The sequence below is a fragment of the Melanerpes formicivorus genome, unplaced genomic scaffold (genome assembly GCF_026170545.1).
Source record: "Melanerpes formicivorus ecotype bairdi unplaced genomic scaffold, bMelFor1.0.p_v2 SCAF_34, whole genome shotgun sequence".
Lineage (NCBI taxonomy): Eukaryota > Metazoa > Chordata > Aves > Piciformes > Picidae > Melanerpes > Melanerpes formicivorus.
In genome coordinates, this window is record NW_027142386.1 from 579,407 (window position 1) to 594,596 (window position 15,190).

The following is a 15,190-nucleotide window of genomic DNA, read 5'->3' on the forward strand; positions in this document are numbered from 1 at the left end:
ACTTTGGAAGGCCGCCTGAGGGCTGCTCCCGGAGTGGGTTTGTTCCCTTTCTCCATCTTGGGCTCGGTTTTGCTGCTTTATTATTCTCTGTTCCTCCTTCCAGCAGAAGCAGAGTTTAGAGGACTTAAAGCTTCTGTGGCATTTGACTTGTAAAGAGGCTCACATGGCTCTGTATTCCCAGGGATTAGCTGGGCTGCTGCTCCTCTGTTTGTCTCCCTAATCAGGGATGAAGCTTTATTTATACTCTTCAGTGATGGAAAAGAGAAGGCCCAGTGCTGGCCTGGGATCTGAGTGTGCAGGCTGCAAAGATCTGTGGCAGTTAGGAGCAGTTCTAAACAGAACCACAGAATGGGTTGGGTTGGAAGGGACCTTCAAGATCATCCAGCTCCAACCCCCTGCCATGGGCAGGGACACCTCCCACCAGCACAGGCTGCTCAGGGCCTCATCCAGCCTGGCCTTCAACACCTCCAGGGAGGGGGCAGCCACAGCCTCCATGGACAACCTGTGCCAGGCTCTCCCCAGCCTCCCTGGCAACAATTTCTTCCTCTTCTCCAGTCTCAGCCTCCCCTCTCCCAGCTCAAAGCCATTGTCCCTTGTCCTGGCACTCCCAGCCTTTGTCCAAAGTCCCTCCCCAGCTCTCCTGGAGCCACTTCAGGCTGCTCTAAGGTCTCCTTGAAGCTTTTTCTTCTCCAGGCTGCACAGCCCCAGCTCTCCCAGCCTGTCCCCATAGCCTTCAGGTTTTTCTGTCAGCATCTGGAGATGACCTCTCAGCTTGAGTGCAGTTTGCTTCTGCTTGAGGAGAATGCACAAGCTCAGCTCTTCCTCCTGATAGACTTAACTGGAAGAGAAAGCTCTAAGGCTGCAGTTTGTGCATTCAGCATCTGGGTTGGTTTCCAGGCTCTGCTGCAGCTAGGGCTGAGTTGCCTGGATCCTCAGTGTCCCCTTGCAGAACACAGAATGAGGCAGGATGGAAAAGACCTTTGGGGTCATCCAGTCCAACCCATCACCCAGCACCAGCTAATCAGCTCAACCATGGCCCTGAGTGCCTCATCCAGGCTCCCTTTAAACACTTCCAGGGATGGTGACTCCACCACCTCCCTGGGCTCTGTTTCTTCACTGCTGGAATCCCAGAATGTGGCTTTGGAAGGGACCTCTGGAGATCATCCAGTCCCAACCCCCCCTGCGTGGGCAGGTCACACAGGAACACATCCAGATGGGGCTTCAGAGTCCCCACAGCCTCTCTGGGCAGCCTGCTCCAGGCTTCCAGCACCCTCACACCAAAAAATCTCTCCTCCTGTGGAGCTGGAACCTCCTGGGCTCCAACCCCTGGGCTCCAGCTTGTGCCCTTTGTTCCTTGTGCCACCCCTGGGCACCACCAGACAGAGCCTGGCACCACCTTCTTGCCCCCCACCCCTCAGCCACTGGTTAGATCCCCAACTATCCCATGTGTGGGCACAGTGAGTCCCTCTGCAGTGCCAGGGGAGCAGAGGTTTGCCTTGGGTGTGCTCCCTGGTGCAGCCTGGCTCCTCTGCTCTGCTCTGCTCTGCTCTCACAGGAGCTGCCTGGAGGTCTTTACCGTAAATGGCAGCGAGGGAGGCTGCTGTGGGCAGCTGCTCCTCCCTGCCTTGCCTGGTGAACAGCACAGGATGTTTTGTCTTGATGAAGCCTCTCTTCAGCACAGGACCTCAGAGCTGCCAGCAGTGAGTCAGAGCTGAGTGCCTGCCTGGGCATTTGCAGTCCTTGGCTTTTCCATGGCCCTTCCTTGCCCCAGACTGGGGCCTCTTGCTCTGAAGTGGAGATGCTCTTTGCTCAGTTACCTTAGAATCAGAGAACTGTCAGGGTTGGAAGGGACCTCCAGGGTCAGCCAGCTCCAAACCCCTACCACAGGCAGGGACACCTCACGCCACAGCAGGTTGCTCACAGCCACATCCAGCCTGGCTGCAAACACCTCCAGGGATGAGGCTTCTACCACCCCCCTGGGCAACCTGTGCCAGGCTCTCACCATCCTCCTGGGGAAGAGCTTCTTCCTCACATCCAATCTGAATCTCCCCACTTCTAGTTGTGCTCTATCCCCCCCAGTCCTATCTCTCCCTGACCCCCTCAAAAGTCCCTCCCCAGCTTCCTGATGCCTTTCTGGTTGCTTGAGAACCACCCAGCTCTGCACCCTGGCTGTTTGTCACTGCTGCTGTTAGACCTCTTCAGGGTTTACCTTAGACCTTTGATCTTCTGCTCATACTGCTCCATGCTGCAGGTGGAGAAACTGAGCAGCAGACCCAGTGAGGTAGTGCTGACCTCCTGATCACATTCTTGCTGGAGGTGGGGGCTCCCAGCCAGGGTCTTGGAGGTAAAGATTCAAAGTCAGGGCCTTGCTGGAGGTGGAGCCTCCCAGTCAGGGCCTTAGGGATAAAGATTCCCAGCCAGGGTCTTGCTGGAGGTGGGGGCTCCCAGTGAGGTTCTTGCTGGAGGTGGAGGCTCCCAGTCAGGGTCTTGGAGAAGAAGGCTGCAGTGAGGTTCTTGCTGGAGGTGGAGGCTCTCAGTCAGATTCTTAGGGGTAAAGGTTGCCAGTGAGGTTCTTGCTGGAAGTGGAGGCTCCCAGGGAGGGTCTTGGAGGAGAAAGCTCCCAGTGAGGTTCTTGCTGGAGGTGGAGGCTCTCAGTCAGATTCTTAGGGGTAAAGGTTGCCAGTGAGGTTCTTGCTGGAAGTGGAGGCTCCCAGGGAGGGTCTTGGAGGAGAAAGCTCCCAGTGAGGTTCTTGCTGGAGGTAGAGGCTCTCAGTCAGATTCTTCCTGGAGGCAAAAGCTCCCCAGGCTGCCCTGAGGGCCTGAGCACGGCAGCTGATGTTGAGAGAGGGGGAAAAGGGTGGGGGAAAGGGTAGAGTTTGATGCTTCCTCTCCTCAGCCTGCCTGAGAGCACTGTGATCACAGCTGCCCTTGTATTTCTTCTCCTTTCCAGGGATGCTGGAGTACGACCCAGCCAAGAGGTTTTCAATACAGCAGATCAGGCAGCACAAGTGAGTCCTCAGCTCCTTCCTCTTAGCCCTTCCCTTTCTGCTTCTGATGCTGATGTCCCTGTGCAGTGCTCTCATCCCATCCCTCCTTTGGACAGCAGACACCTGGAAGTCCCTGGATCTCCTTCCTCCAGCTCTGCTGGAGCTCTGCCAAAGCTCCACTTGGCTTTTTTTTGGGGTGGTTTTTGTCCCTCTCTCCTCTTAGAGCATCTGGTTAAAAGCAGTTGAGTTGCTAACCAGTGAAGAATGAACCTGGTGGAAACCTGCTCCCAGCTTGACTGCTTCAGCAGTGTGCCCAGGAGGCCAAGAAGGCCAAGGGCAGCCTGGCCTGGATCAAGAGCAGTGTGGCCAACAGGAGCAGGGAGCTCATCCTGCCCTGTGCTCAGCACTGCTCAGGCCACACCTGGAGTCCTGTGTCCAGTTCTGGGCTCCTCAGGTTAGGGAAGAGGTTGAGCTGCTGGAAGGTGTCCAGAGAAGGGCAAGAAAGGTGGGGAGGGGTCTGGGGCACAGCCCTGTGAGGAGAGGCTGAGGGAGCTGGGGTTGCTTAGCCTGGAGCAGAGGAGGCTCAGGGGAGACCTTCTTGCTCTCTCCAACTCCCTGCAGGGAGGTTGTAGCCAGGTGGGGGTTGGTCTCTTCTCCCAGGCACCCAGCACCAGAACAAGAGGACACAGTCTCAAGCTGTGCCAGGGAAGGTTTAGGCTGGAGGGGAGGAGAAAGTTCTTCCCAGGAAGAGAGATTGGCCCTTGGGATGTGCTGCTCAGGGAGGTGGAGTCCCCATCCCTGGAGGTGCTCAGGAGGGGCTTGGCTGTGGCACTGGGAGCCATGGGTTAGCTGTCAGGAGGTGCTGGGTGACAGCTTGGACTTGGTGATCCCTGAGGTCTTTTCCAACCTTATGGATTCCATGCTTCAGTGTGTCAGCAGCAGACCAGAGCTTCCTTTAGGCTGGGTTGCTGGGCTGGGCCTGCTCAGTGCTGCCTTAGCTGAGGTTTTTCTGGCCACTCTGGTGACAGAGGCACCCCTTGGGATTTGCTCCATGTGGGATCAGCATGTGCAGAAGCATTCCAGGACCAGAGGAGCCTTTTTTCCCCTCCCTTTCTCTTTCATGTCAAACCCTTCCCTCCTCCATATCCTCCCCCTTTATCCTCAGCAGGGTCTGAGCTAGGGGGTGGGGGGAGGCCCTCTTATCTCTGAAGGGGTTTTGGTTTGAACATGCAGCCCTGGAGCAGAGATTTCCTGGGTGGGGGAAAGTACAAGAACAAAAAGCACCATGAGGCTGCTTCGTGGTGGAGGCTGCAGGAGCTTTATCTGCTCCTTGAACAGGAAGAGCTTCTGAGGACACAGCAGAGCTGCCTGCTGGGCTGCAGCTGCTGGGCACAGCTCCTGCCTGCAGCCTTGCCCAGAGAGCTTTAGGGGCAGCCTTGGGGAACCAGGGCTCTGATCCTGCAGGGTGCTGGGCCTGCTTGGTGCTAGCCACAGGGCACCTTGGATCCTGGGTTTGGTTTTGGGCCTCTTACTCCAAGGAGGCCATTGAGGGGGTGGAGAGGGTCCAGAGAAGGGCAACAAAGCTGGGGAAGGGTCTGGAGAACAGGGCTGGGGAGGAGCAGCTGAGGGAGCTGGGGAGGTTCAGCCTGGGGAAGAGGCTGAGGGAGACCTCCTTGCTCTCTGCAGCTCCCTGAGAGGAGGCTGCAGTGAGGTGGGGGTTGGGCTCTGCTCCCTAGGCTCAGGTGATAGAGGAACTGGCCTGGAATTGTGCTAGGGGAGGCTTAGGTTGGAGAGGAGGAACAATTTCTGTGCTGCCAGAGGGGTCAGGGCTTGGCACAGGCTGCCCAGGGAGGTGGTGGAGTCCCCATGCCCAGAGGTGTTGAAGAAGCCTGTGGCCATGGCAGCTGGGGGCATGGTTTGGTGGCTGGGCTGGGGTGGAAGGTTGTGCTGGGTGCTCTTTCCCCACCCAAACAATTCCATGGCTGTAGTCTGTTACTGACAGCTCCACACAGAGCTGGGCTTCCAAGCAGCAGCTCCTGCTGCCACTGACTGGCCTCCCTCCCTCCCCTCTGCTGCTGAGGCCTGGGCAGCAAAGCCCTGGGAGCTGTTGCACCTCAGAGTGAAGTGGTTCTGTCCATCACAGCTGCTGCTGGGTGGTGGCAGCTGCCCTGCTTGGGCACCAAGCCTGGCAGGGCCTGAGCCCTTGGGGGTAGGTTCCAAGGAAGCACTGAGAGCCTTCATTTCCTGCTGATGCCACGGGCCCAAAGGCTGCCCCTCGGGCTGGGGCAGTGGGAGCTGGCTCCATGAGTCACTCTCTGCAGGCCTCTGCAGTCTGCAGCACTTCCCAGGCTCTCTACCTGCTTGTGAGCTTCTCCCAGGTGGCAGCGAGGCTCTGCGTCAGCTCTGCCCAGCTGGCAGCAGGGAGCTGCCTCCAGAGAGCCTTCCTGGGGCTGCAGAGCAGAGAAACTGGAGCAGAGGGCTGGGCTGGAGAGCTGTGGCAGAGCTCCCAGGCCCTGGCTGGGCACAGCCTGCCCTCTGGCTGGGCACAGCCTGGCCCCTGGCTGGGCATGGTGAGGCTTCTCACCTTGCAGCACTGAGGGGAGCCTGGAGAAAGCCTCTCCCTGCTGCACACCCAGGAGCATTTTCAAGGCTTAGGCTCTTCTTAGTTTGCTGTGAGCTTAGCCAGTGCTTCTTAACAGGCTTTGCTCCCCTCTCAGTAATTGCCTCCTTCCTCCTGCTGTGGCATCCCCATAATTACATCAAGCCCAGCAGAGCTGCCAGCCCTGGGCTCTGCCTCTCTCTGGTCATCTCCTGAGTGTGCTGAAGAATCCAACCTCTGCCTCTCCTGGGCTGCTTTAAATAGAAGAGAAGCTTTTTGCTCTCCTGCTGAACCTGACCCTGATTTGTGGGATTGATTTTATTTTAGAGCTGGGAAGGAGAGCAGGAAGCCATTCAGATACTGCTGGGAGGCTTGGGGGAAAGCATTGGAGCCAGAAAATGTTTCTAGAGGCCTTGGATTTAGCAAAGGAGGACAGGAAGAGGCTTGAATGGGTTTGGGGTTCTCTACCCCTCTAACATAAAATCCTGGGCTGCAGCCAGAGGAGTGTGGGCAGCAGGGCAAGAGAGGGGATTCTGCCCCTTGGCTCTGCTCCTGTGAGACCTCACCTCCAATCCTGCCTCCAGTTCTGGGGTCCTCCAGCATGAGAGGGACACAGAGCTGCTGGAGTGAGGCCAGAGGAGGCCACAAGGATGAGCCAAGGGCTGGAGCAGCTCTGCTGTGAGCACAGGCTGAGGGAGCTGGGGGTGCTCAGCCTGGAGAGGAGAAGGCTCCAGGGGGACCTCAGAACTGCCTGCCAGGACCTGAAGGGATCCTGCAGGAAGGCTGCAGAGGGATTCTCCTGAGGGTGTCTGAGCCAGGGGAATGGTTTGAAGCTGAGGCAGAGCAGGGTTAGAGTGGAGCTGAGGGAGAAGTTCTGCAGTTGAGAGCGGTGAGGCTCTGGCACAGGCTGCCCAGGGAGGCTGTGGCTGCCTCCTCCCTGGAAGGTGTTCAGGGCCAGGCTGGATGAGGCCTTGGGCAACCAAGGCTGGCTGAGAGGAGTCCCTGCCCATGGCTGTGAGCTTGGAGCAGATGACCTCTGAAGTCCCTTCCAACCTGAGCCATTCTGGGATTCTGTGATCCAGGCATGGTCCCTGGAGCTACCAGGAGGCTGAATCCTTCCTGGAACAGGAGCAAGCAGGCAGAAGTCAGTGCCTGAGCACAAACACCCAGTGCTGAAGAAGCATCCAACCTTTTCCCTGTGGGTGAGGCAAATCAGGGAAGGCTGGTGGGAGGTGTCTCTGCCTGTGGCAGGGAGGCTGGAACTGGATGGTCTGTAAGCTCCCTTCCACCCCAAGCCATTCTCTGACTCAAACTCCTCTTCCTGCACTCCTGTCAGGATCCATCAGGACAAAGCTAAATTCCCTTTGCTCTCAGAGGCTTTTTTTCCAGCCCCAGCCAGGCTGGGCTGGGCAGGGCAGGGCAGAGCAGCCCCCACGAGCTGCAAATGGCAATGAATCAAACCTCTGTCAGCTGCAGAGTTTGGGAGCTGACCCTTGAATAACAATGAAGGCTGCTCTTCCCACAAGGATCTGGAGGGGATGATGCTGGATGGGAAGCTGACACTTTGACTTCACCCCTGTGGATATCTGTTGGCTTCCCCCCCCACCTCCCCTCCTCTCCTCCTGGGGCTGAGGAGCAGTGAAGAGAAGCTGCCAAGAGCCAGGGAGTTTGCTACCTGCTCCCTGTAGATTATTCCTCATCCCCTTCTCTGCCCTGGGCTGTTGCTGAAAGGTTTAATGCTCCTGCACTGCATTTTGTAGCTAATTCACTGACCCTGCTGCAGCACTTGAAGTGATGAAGTGGATGCAGAATTCTACCTCTGTCCCTCGTTTCCAAGGCAACCATCCTGCCTTCTCCACCAGTGTCACACTTCATTTCTTCACTCAGAGATATCATTGCAAGAGTTTGTGGCAAGAGAGGGAAGGTCCTTTCCACCTCTGAGTACTGCAGGTGTCTTCTCCTGATGTCCCAGGGGCTGCTGTGCCACCTTCCTGAGTGCTTTGGCTCACCCCAGAGTCCTCCCAGGAGCTCTGGAGGGAAGCTGTTGGATGCTCTGCTGTGCTGTCCCAGCTGTGGGTATCACACCCCCTTGGGCCCCCTCACTACAAGGTGGCTGTTGAGGTGCTGGAGCATGTCCAGAGAAGGGCAGCCAAGGTGGTGAAGGGCCTTGAACACAAACCTTGTGAGGAATGGCTGGGGTGGATCACTCTGGAGAAGAGGAGGCTGAGGGCAGAGCTCATTCTCTCTGCAGCTCCCTGAGAGGAGGCTGGAGCCAGGTTGGGTTTGGTCTCTTCTCACATGCAACAAGTGACAGGACAAGGAAATGGCCTCAGGTTGTGCCAGGGGAGGTTCAGGGTGGATGTTAGGACAAATTTCTTCCCAGCAAGGGTTCTCAGGCGCTGGAACAGTTGAGGGGGGATGGAGTCACCATCCCTGGAGGGATTTCAAAGCTGCATGGATGATGTGGTGCTGAGGGCTGTGGTTTGGTGGTGGTGGCTCAGCAGCAGTGGTGTCATTGTGAGCTCTGGGTGAGAGGTTGGTCTGGAGGAGCTCAGAGGTCTCTTCCACCCTCAGCACTTCCATGGCTCCCTGAAATCTGGCTGGTTCTCTCTGTAGGAGGGGAGTCAAAGTGCTCTATCTGCCTCCCTGGAGGGCTCAGAGCTGCCACCTTTGGCCCTAGCACAGCACAGGGAGAGCTCTGCTGCTTTCTTACTCAGCTGGGGGGGTTGAGGACCCTGACTCAAGAACTTGGCCACCTCTTGGCCTTAGAGGAGTTGGAGCAGTGAGCTCAGGGATCTTGCTGTCTCTGGCTGGCCTGTGCTGCCTCTGCCCAGGGCACACTGCTGGCTGCTTCCACCTCTGCCTGGGAGAGGACTGAGTTCCACTGCACTGCTCCTAGTTGCTTCTTGTGGTGGTGGTGACCTCCCAGCCAGCTTGGAGCCCCTGCAGAGTCTCAGGGGAGGTGAGGAATCACTCACCCCCACTGCTGGCTGGCAGCAGGGCAATGATCTGTAGCCTGGCAGCTGCTTTCAGGGGGAATTGGCCACCTAGGGAGGCAGCAGAGTGAAAGAGTTGTGCCCTGCAGTGGGCACTGAGTTTAGCTGGGAGCCTTTGGAAGCTGCAGCTGTGCTTGGCTGAGCCTCATTTTAACCTTGCTGATACCAGAGCTGGAGAAGAGCTAAGTGCTGACTTCTGATGTCAAAGTCAAGCTTGGAAGCTGCAAACCAGATGGGTTCATTAAGCATCAATCAGCCCAGCTTCCCTTTTTTCTTCCCCCTCAGTTCTTGACCCTCTCTGTCTTATCTCCCTGTGGATGGCAGCATCCTGCCTGGACAGCAGCAGGAGCACAATTAATCCTTGTGCCACTGAGCTCTGCAGCTCCTCTGCTTTGCAGGACTTCTCCAGGAGCTGCAAAGTAGTGAGGAATTATCTCCTCCAGCTGCTCCTTTTCCTCCCTTCTGCTTCAGAGGGCTGGGAGGAGTGGCTGAGAAACGTTGCACAGGCCAGGGAGGGATCTGCCTCTTCCTCCTGGGATGGAGTGCTTTGGGGACCTGCAGCTGAGATCTGAGTCTCTCTTCCCTGGGTGTTAAAGCAGCAGGGAAGTGGCTGCTGGGGCCAGAGGAGCTGGCTCAGGAAAGCCCCAGTGAAGCTGGGCAGGAATGGTGCAGTCTGCCAGCTCTGCTCCAGACCCTGTGCTTCAGGGGCAGTGTGAGGGCAGGATGAGAGGAGAGGAGCTGCTCTCTGCCTTAGTGCTCAGTAGATCCTCGAGGCAGATTAGGAGGTGTGATAGAGCCAGTGGTCCTCAGCTGAGCAGCAAAGCTTCACCAAGAATCAGAGAGTCCTTGAATGGTTTGGGTTGGAAGGAACCTTAAAGATCACTGAAGATGATCAAGGGGGCTGGAGCACCACTGCTGCAGGGACAGGCTGAGGGAGCTGGGGGTGTTCAGCCTGGAGAAGGGAAGGCTCCAGGGAGTCAAGGCTCTGAGCAACCTGATCTAGTGGAGGATGTCCCTGCTGACTGCAGGGGGTTGGACTGGGTGACCTTTGGAGGTCCCTTCCAACCCAACCCATTCTGTGATCTAGTTCCAACTCCCTGCCACAGGCAGGGACACCTCCCACCAGCCCAGGCTGCTCAAGGCCTCATCCAGCCTGGCCTTCAACACCTCCAGGCAGGAGGCAGCCACAGCCTCCCTGGGCAGCCACAGCCTCCCTGGGCAGCCACAGCCTCCCTGGGCAGCCTGTGCCAGGCTCTCCCCACCCTCACTCTCAACCATTTCTTCCTCATCTCCAGTCTCAATCTCCCCTCTCCCAGCTCACAGCCCTTGTCCCTCATCCTGGTCCTCCCAGCCCTTGTCCAAAGTCCCTTCCCAGCTCCCACTGTCAAGAATTCCTTCCTCGCCTCCACTCTCAACCTGCCCTCCAAGTGACACCACTGAAGGCAGATCTGAGCTGTCAAGTCCCACCTCTGGCTCATGAGGTGGCATCAACCTGTGCCAGGCTCTCCCCACCCTCACTGCCAACAATTTCTTCCTCATCTCCCATTGAAGTCTCCCAGTGTCCAGCACCAGTGCAGGCAGCAGAATGTTTGTCCCTGCTGGAGGTTGGCTTGCCAGGAAATTCTCCTCTCCTCCATGCAGCATTGCTGGAGGCTCCTTCTGAGAGAGCTTTGATTGCTTGCTTGCTTGCTTTCTTTTGCTCAGAACTTCAATGAATTTCTCTCCTCACTCTGTAGCCTCATTTCCATACATGCATATGCAAGTGTTTGAAATCACCTCCCAGAGGATGGAATCATCCATGACTAGAGTGCAGTGATTCAGGTTTCTGATATTAATAAACCCCCCCTCTATTTTTACTCTCCTGGTAAGTAGGACAGGAGGCAGGAGCTGAAACACAGCAACCCCCCCCACAAACACAGGTTTGCTGTAGCCTCCTAGGCTCTTCCCAGTCCCCCTTTTTGGTGGCACTTGTTCTGATCTCACTTGTCCTATATATTCCCTTCTCCTGAGATCCCTCCTGGTGCTTCATTTGGATCCTTCTAGCTCCAGTGCCCCTGGCAGCAACCACTGGTGGCTGCCTTGGCTTTCGTGTTCTGGGCAGGGTGATGCTGCCAGCTGGGCAGGAGGTTGTTCTCATAGCATCATGGAATGGGTTGGGTTGGAAGGGACCTCAAAGATCATCCAGTTCCACCCTCCCTGCCATGAGCAGGGACACCTCCCACCAGCCCAGGGAGGAATGGGTTAGGTTGGAATGGGTTGGGTTGGAAAGGACCTTGCAGATCAGCCAGTTCCAACCCCCCCTGCCATGGGCAGGGACACCTCCCACCAGCCCAGGCTGCTCAAGGCCTCATCCAGCCTGGCCTTCAACATCTCCAGGCAGGAGGCAGCCACAGCCTCCCTGGAAACCTGCTCCAGCATCTCCCCACCCTCTAACCCCTTTCTCTTGGCGGTTCTGTCCTTGCTGAAAGCATCCCCCAAGGAAAGGGAATCAAATGATGGCTCTGGGAGTGCTGTGTGCCACCTGCACCACCACAGAAACCATCTGCAGGACTTGTTACAGCTGTTGGGCCAAGGTCTGCTTGTGTTGGACCTGTGTGCTTCCTGCCAGCACAGGGGCTGGGGTGACCTTTCCATGAACTCTTTTGATGCCACCTCATGAGCCAGAGGTGGAACTTGACAGCTCAGATCTGCCTTCAGTGGTGTCACTTGGAGGGCAGGTTGAGAGTGGAGGTGAGGAAGAAATCCTTGACAGTGAGAGCTGGGAAGGGACTTTGGACAAGGGCTGGGAGGGTCAGGATGAGGAACAATGGCTTTGGGCTGGGAGGGGGAAGATTGAGGCTGGAGATGAGGAAGAAATGGTTGAGAGTGAGGGTGGGGAGAGCCTGGCACAGGCTGCCCAGGGAGGCTGCCTCCTGCCTGGAGGTGTTGAAGGCCAGGCTGGATGAGGCCTTGAGCAGTCTGGGCTGGTGGGAGGTGTCCCTGCCCATGGCAGGGGGTTGGAGCTGGCTGAGCTTTGAGCTCCCTTCCAGCCCATTCCATGGTTCCCTGAAACCTTTCCCTGCAGTCTCCAGCGTGGTCATGGTGTGGCCGTGGGGAGGATGCCAGTAGGTGCCACTGGAATGTGCCAGCCTGGCTGCTGCTTGGGATGTTGTCCCTGCACCCAGCCTGACTCTAGGGGAGGAGGGAACACAACTGGCAGCCAGCAGGGAGGGAGGGAGCAGCATTCCTTGCATGACATTGACCTGCTCAGTGATGAACCAGAACACATTTCCCTTTAAAACTTCAGGCTGCAGCAGCTGCTGCAAGCAGCAAGGCACAGAGCAGCAGAGTGACCTTAGAACTCCATCACTGCAGAGCAAACAGCTTCAGGATGCTCACTGTGGAGCAGGCTTGCTGCTTTTCTCCTTTGATTCCCAGCTGATTGATCCCAGCAGCTCCATTTGCCTTGTGCTCATCCCCTCGCTCCCTTGCCCTGGGTTTTGGTGGTGGCTTTTCCCTCACGGTGCCACTGGGTTGGAGGTCTCCTGTCAGAGCAGCGCAGGAGTAGAGCAGAATGACAATTACAGCTCCTCTGGGCGGGAGGGGAGTCCAAGCCCTGCTTCCTATACTGAATTTGGAGCTGGAGTGATAAAAAGCAGATGGCTGAGGGCTGGGCGAGCTCTCTGGTGGCTGGCGTCAGGCCCTTGCTGCTGGGGGGCAGCCAGGAGTCGCTGGATGCCTCTGCAGGCCGGGCTGGGAGGAGCACTCCGTGTCACATCAGCCTTGTTGAGGCCACGAAGTGAACACCTCACGAGGGGACAACTTTTACATCTCCCTCTGCTTTTGAGGGATGGGTTTGTTGGTTTTTTTTTTCCAGAGGGCTGTGAAGTGACTTCCTGAAGCAGAACCTTCTGGGGTTGAAAGGAAATGTTGAAAGCAGGGAAAGGGGGTGGGGGAGAAACCATTAAAGCTTTGACTTTGTGAGCTGCCTCCTGCCGTGAAAGCCTCTGAGTGTCCCCTTTGTGCAGCTAAGGGGCGTCTTGGTGGTGTTCAGCAAGGTGAGCACAGGAGCAGGGCTGATCTGAGGCTCCTCTTGCCTCAGAGCAGGAAGAACAGGTCCCAGAGGCTTCCTGGACATCCAGCCCTCGGTGTAGCAACTGGGGAGGTTGATACCAGGGCTGGTTGCAAAGTTCATCAGCAAAGCAGCCTGCAGGGCAGGGGAGGTCCTACCTGGGGGAGGTTTTGATGTGTTTTTTTCTGCCTCTTCTTTCATGTGCAGTGATCCTCCAGGGCAAGGCATAAGCATCAGAGAACCACGGAATGGGTTGGGTTGGAAGGGGCCTTAAAAATCCTCCAGTTCCAAGCCCTCTGCCATATGGGCAGGGACACCTCCTGCTAGCCCAGGTTGCTCAAGGCCTCCTCCAACCTGATTTTGAACCCTTCCAGGCTTGGAGCTTCCACAGTGTCTCTGGGCAGCCTGTTCCAGTGCCTCACCAGCCTTGTGGGGAAGAATTTCTTCCTAATGCCTGATCTAAATCCAGCAGCTTTGGAGTCTGAAGCCATCACCCTTCCTGGCACTACACTGACAGCCTGAAGGGCCTTTAAGGTCTTCTAGGGACAACCTGCTGAGCACAACACCCTCAGAGGCAGCAGACCAGCAGCAGGAAGGAGCAACTGGGTGCCCATGGCCTGAGTTGCTGCTTTGCTCACCACAGGCTGGGGATTGCCCCTGCTGTGGGCCACGATGCAGTGGGAGCAGGGTGGGCTGGAAGGGTGGTTTAGAAGTGCCTGGGACTGGAGGAACTCCTGTTCCCTCCTGCATCTGAGAGGCTCACCAGGAGAGGAGAGGCTGCAGCAGGGCAGGGACAGATGCCCCAGGGACAGTGCAGTGCTGGAGCCCTGCTGTGAGAGTAGATGGGATGGCAGAGGGTGCCTGCAGGGCTCTGGGATGCTGTCAGGACCTTGATCCGATTAGGAGCAGCTTTGAGGGCTGAGAGCCTTTGTGGGCAGATGGTGGGACTGAGCTCTGGGCTGAGTGCTGACAGAGCTCCCTTGAGGCAGAGGTGGGATAAAAAGATGAAGCAAAACCCATTTTGCTGTGGCCTTGCAGGAAACTGCCTGCTAAAGGAGCTCATGAGTGAACTCCTCTCTCCATAGCCTGACCTTCTGGCTCCTGCTGGATTAGCCTCAGCTTTAGGGCTGGAGAAGTTTCTCCTTTGCTGCTTGCTTTGGCCACCCACCTCAGGAGCTCAGGCAGCTCTGCTGATGGCTTTTCACTGGGTGGGTGGTTTGGGCTGGAGTTGGTGATGCAGAACAAGTAAGTGCCTGATCTGTGTGTGCAGACCTGAGCTGCCCCTCTGTAGACATCCTGTACCCCAGTGGGGCTTGCAGCAGCCTTCACCATGCTGAGAGTGGGGCAGAGCTGTTAGTGTCCCCTTGGCTGGGGGAGCACCAGGTGGAGGTGGCCCTGGGTGTCACAGAGTCATGGAATGGGTTGGTTTGGAAAGGGCCTTAGACATCATCCAGTTCCAACCCTTCCTGACGTGGGCAGGGACACCTCCCACCAGCCCAGCTTGCTCAAGGCCTCATCCAGCCTGGCCTTGGACACCTCCATGCAGGAGGCAGCCACAGCCTCCCTGGGCAGCCTGTGCCAGGCTCTCCCCACCCTCCCTGGCGAGAATTTCTTCCTCATCTCCAGTCTCCATCTCCCCTCTCCCAGCTCAAAGCCATTGTCCCTCATCCTGACCCTCCCAGCCCTTGCCCAAAGTCCCTCCCCAGCTCTCCTGGAGCCCCTTCAGGCCCTGGCAGGCTGCTCTGAGGCCTGCTGATGGATTAGGGGCTGTTGGGTGCAAGGTTGGACTCGATGCCCTCGAAGGTCACTCCCGGCCTGATTCATGCTGCCTTCTGTACACCTACAAGCACGAATGAGGTCACCTCTCAGCCTCCTCTGCTCTAAAGCTGAAGAGCTCTCAGCCTCTCCTCCTAGGGAAGATGTTGCACTGCCTTAAATCCTGCTCCTTTGCAGCTGGTTCCGGAAGAAACACGCCCAGGCCGAGGCTCTGGTGCCCATTCCCCCCAGCCCAGAGACCAAGGACAGGTGGAGGAGCATGACGGCGGTGCCTTATCTGGAAGATCTGCATGGCTACAATGAGGAAGAGGATGATGACTTGTATGACATTGAAGATGATATCATCTACACTCAGGACTTCACAGTACCAGGTAGGAGAGGAGGAGGAGGAGGGTGGCAGGGTGGGCACAAGAGTTGCGGCGAGCGGGGGCTTCTTGTCGGTGTCTCTAAAGCTTTCCAGGAAGGGCCTGGAGGTCTCAAATGGTCTTCTCAGAGCTGGGGGTGTGAGTGAGGCCTGCTGCTCAGGATGCTTCTCTCCTTTATCTGATCCCCAAGATGCCCCTTCCTGTGTCTCACCCACATGTCAATTTCCTTCCTCCCCCCGGCAGCAGCAGCTCGCTCTGGCTGTACTTTGGTTTCTGGCCAGTTCTGGTGGCCAGGGTGATGTCAGAGCAGGGCCCTGAGGTGACTCAGTGTTGAGCTGAGGTGGTACAGCTGGGGAAGAGGCTGCTTCTGGTCCTGCACTCAATCAGAGAATCACAGAACTGTCAGGGCTGGAAGG

At 57.1% G+C, this 15,190-nt stretch overlaps 1 protein-coding gene across 3 annotated transcripts in view; it reads left to right on the plus strand.

Moving 5' to 3' along the window:
* STK11 (serine/threonine kinase 11) overlaps positions 1-15,190 on the plus strand; it is a 50,593-nt gene that overhangs the window by 26,432 nt on the left and 8,971 nt on the right. For all 3 annotated transcript variants that reach the window (XM_068156249.1, XM_068156248.1, XM_068156247.1), the window contains exons 7-8: positions 2,951-3,008; positions 14,587-14,780. In XM_068156249.1, the coding sequence (XP_068012350.1) occupies positions 2,951-3,008; positions 14,587-14,780 (252 nt within the window). The remainder of the gene's footprint in view (positions 1-2,950; positions 3,009-14,586; positions 14,781-15,190) is intronic.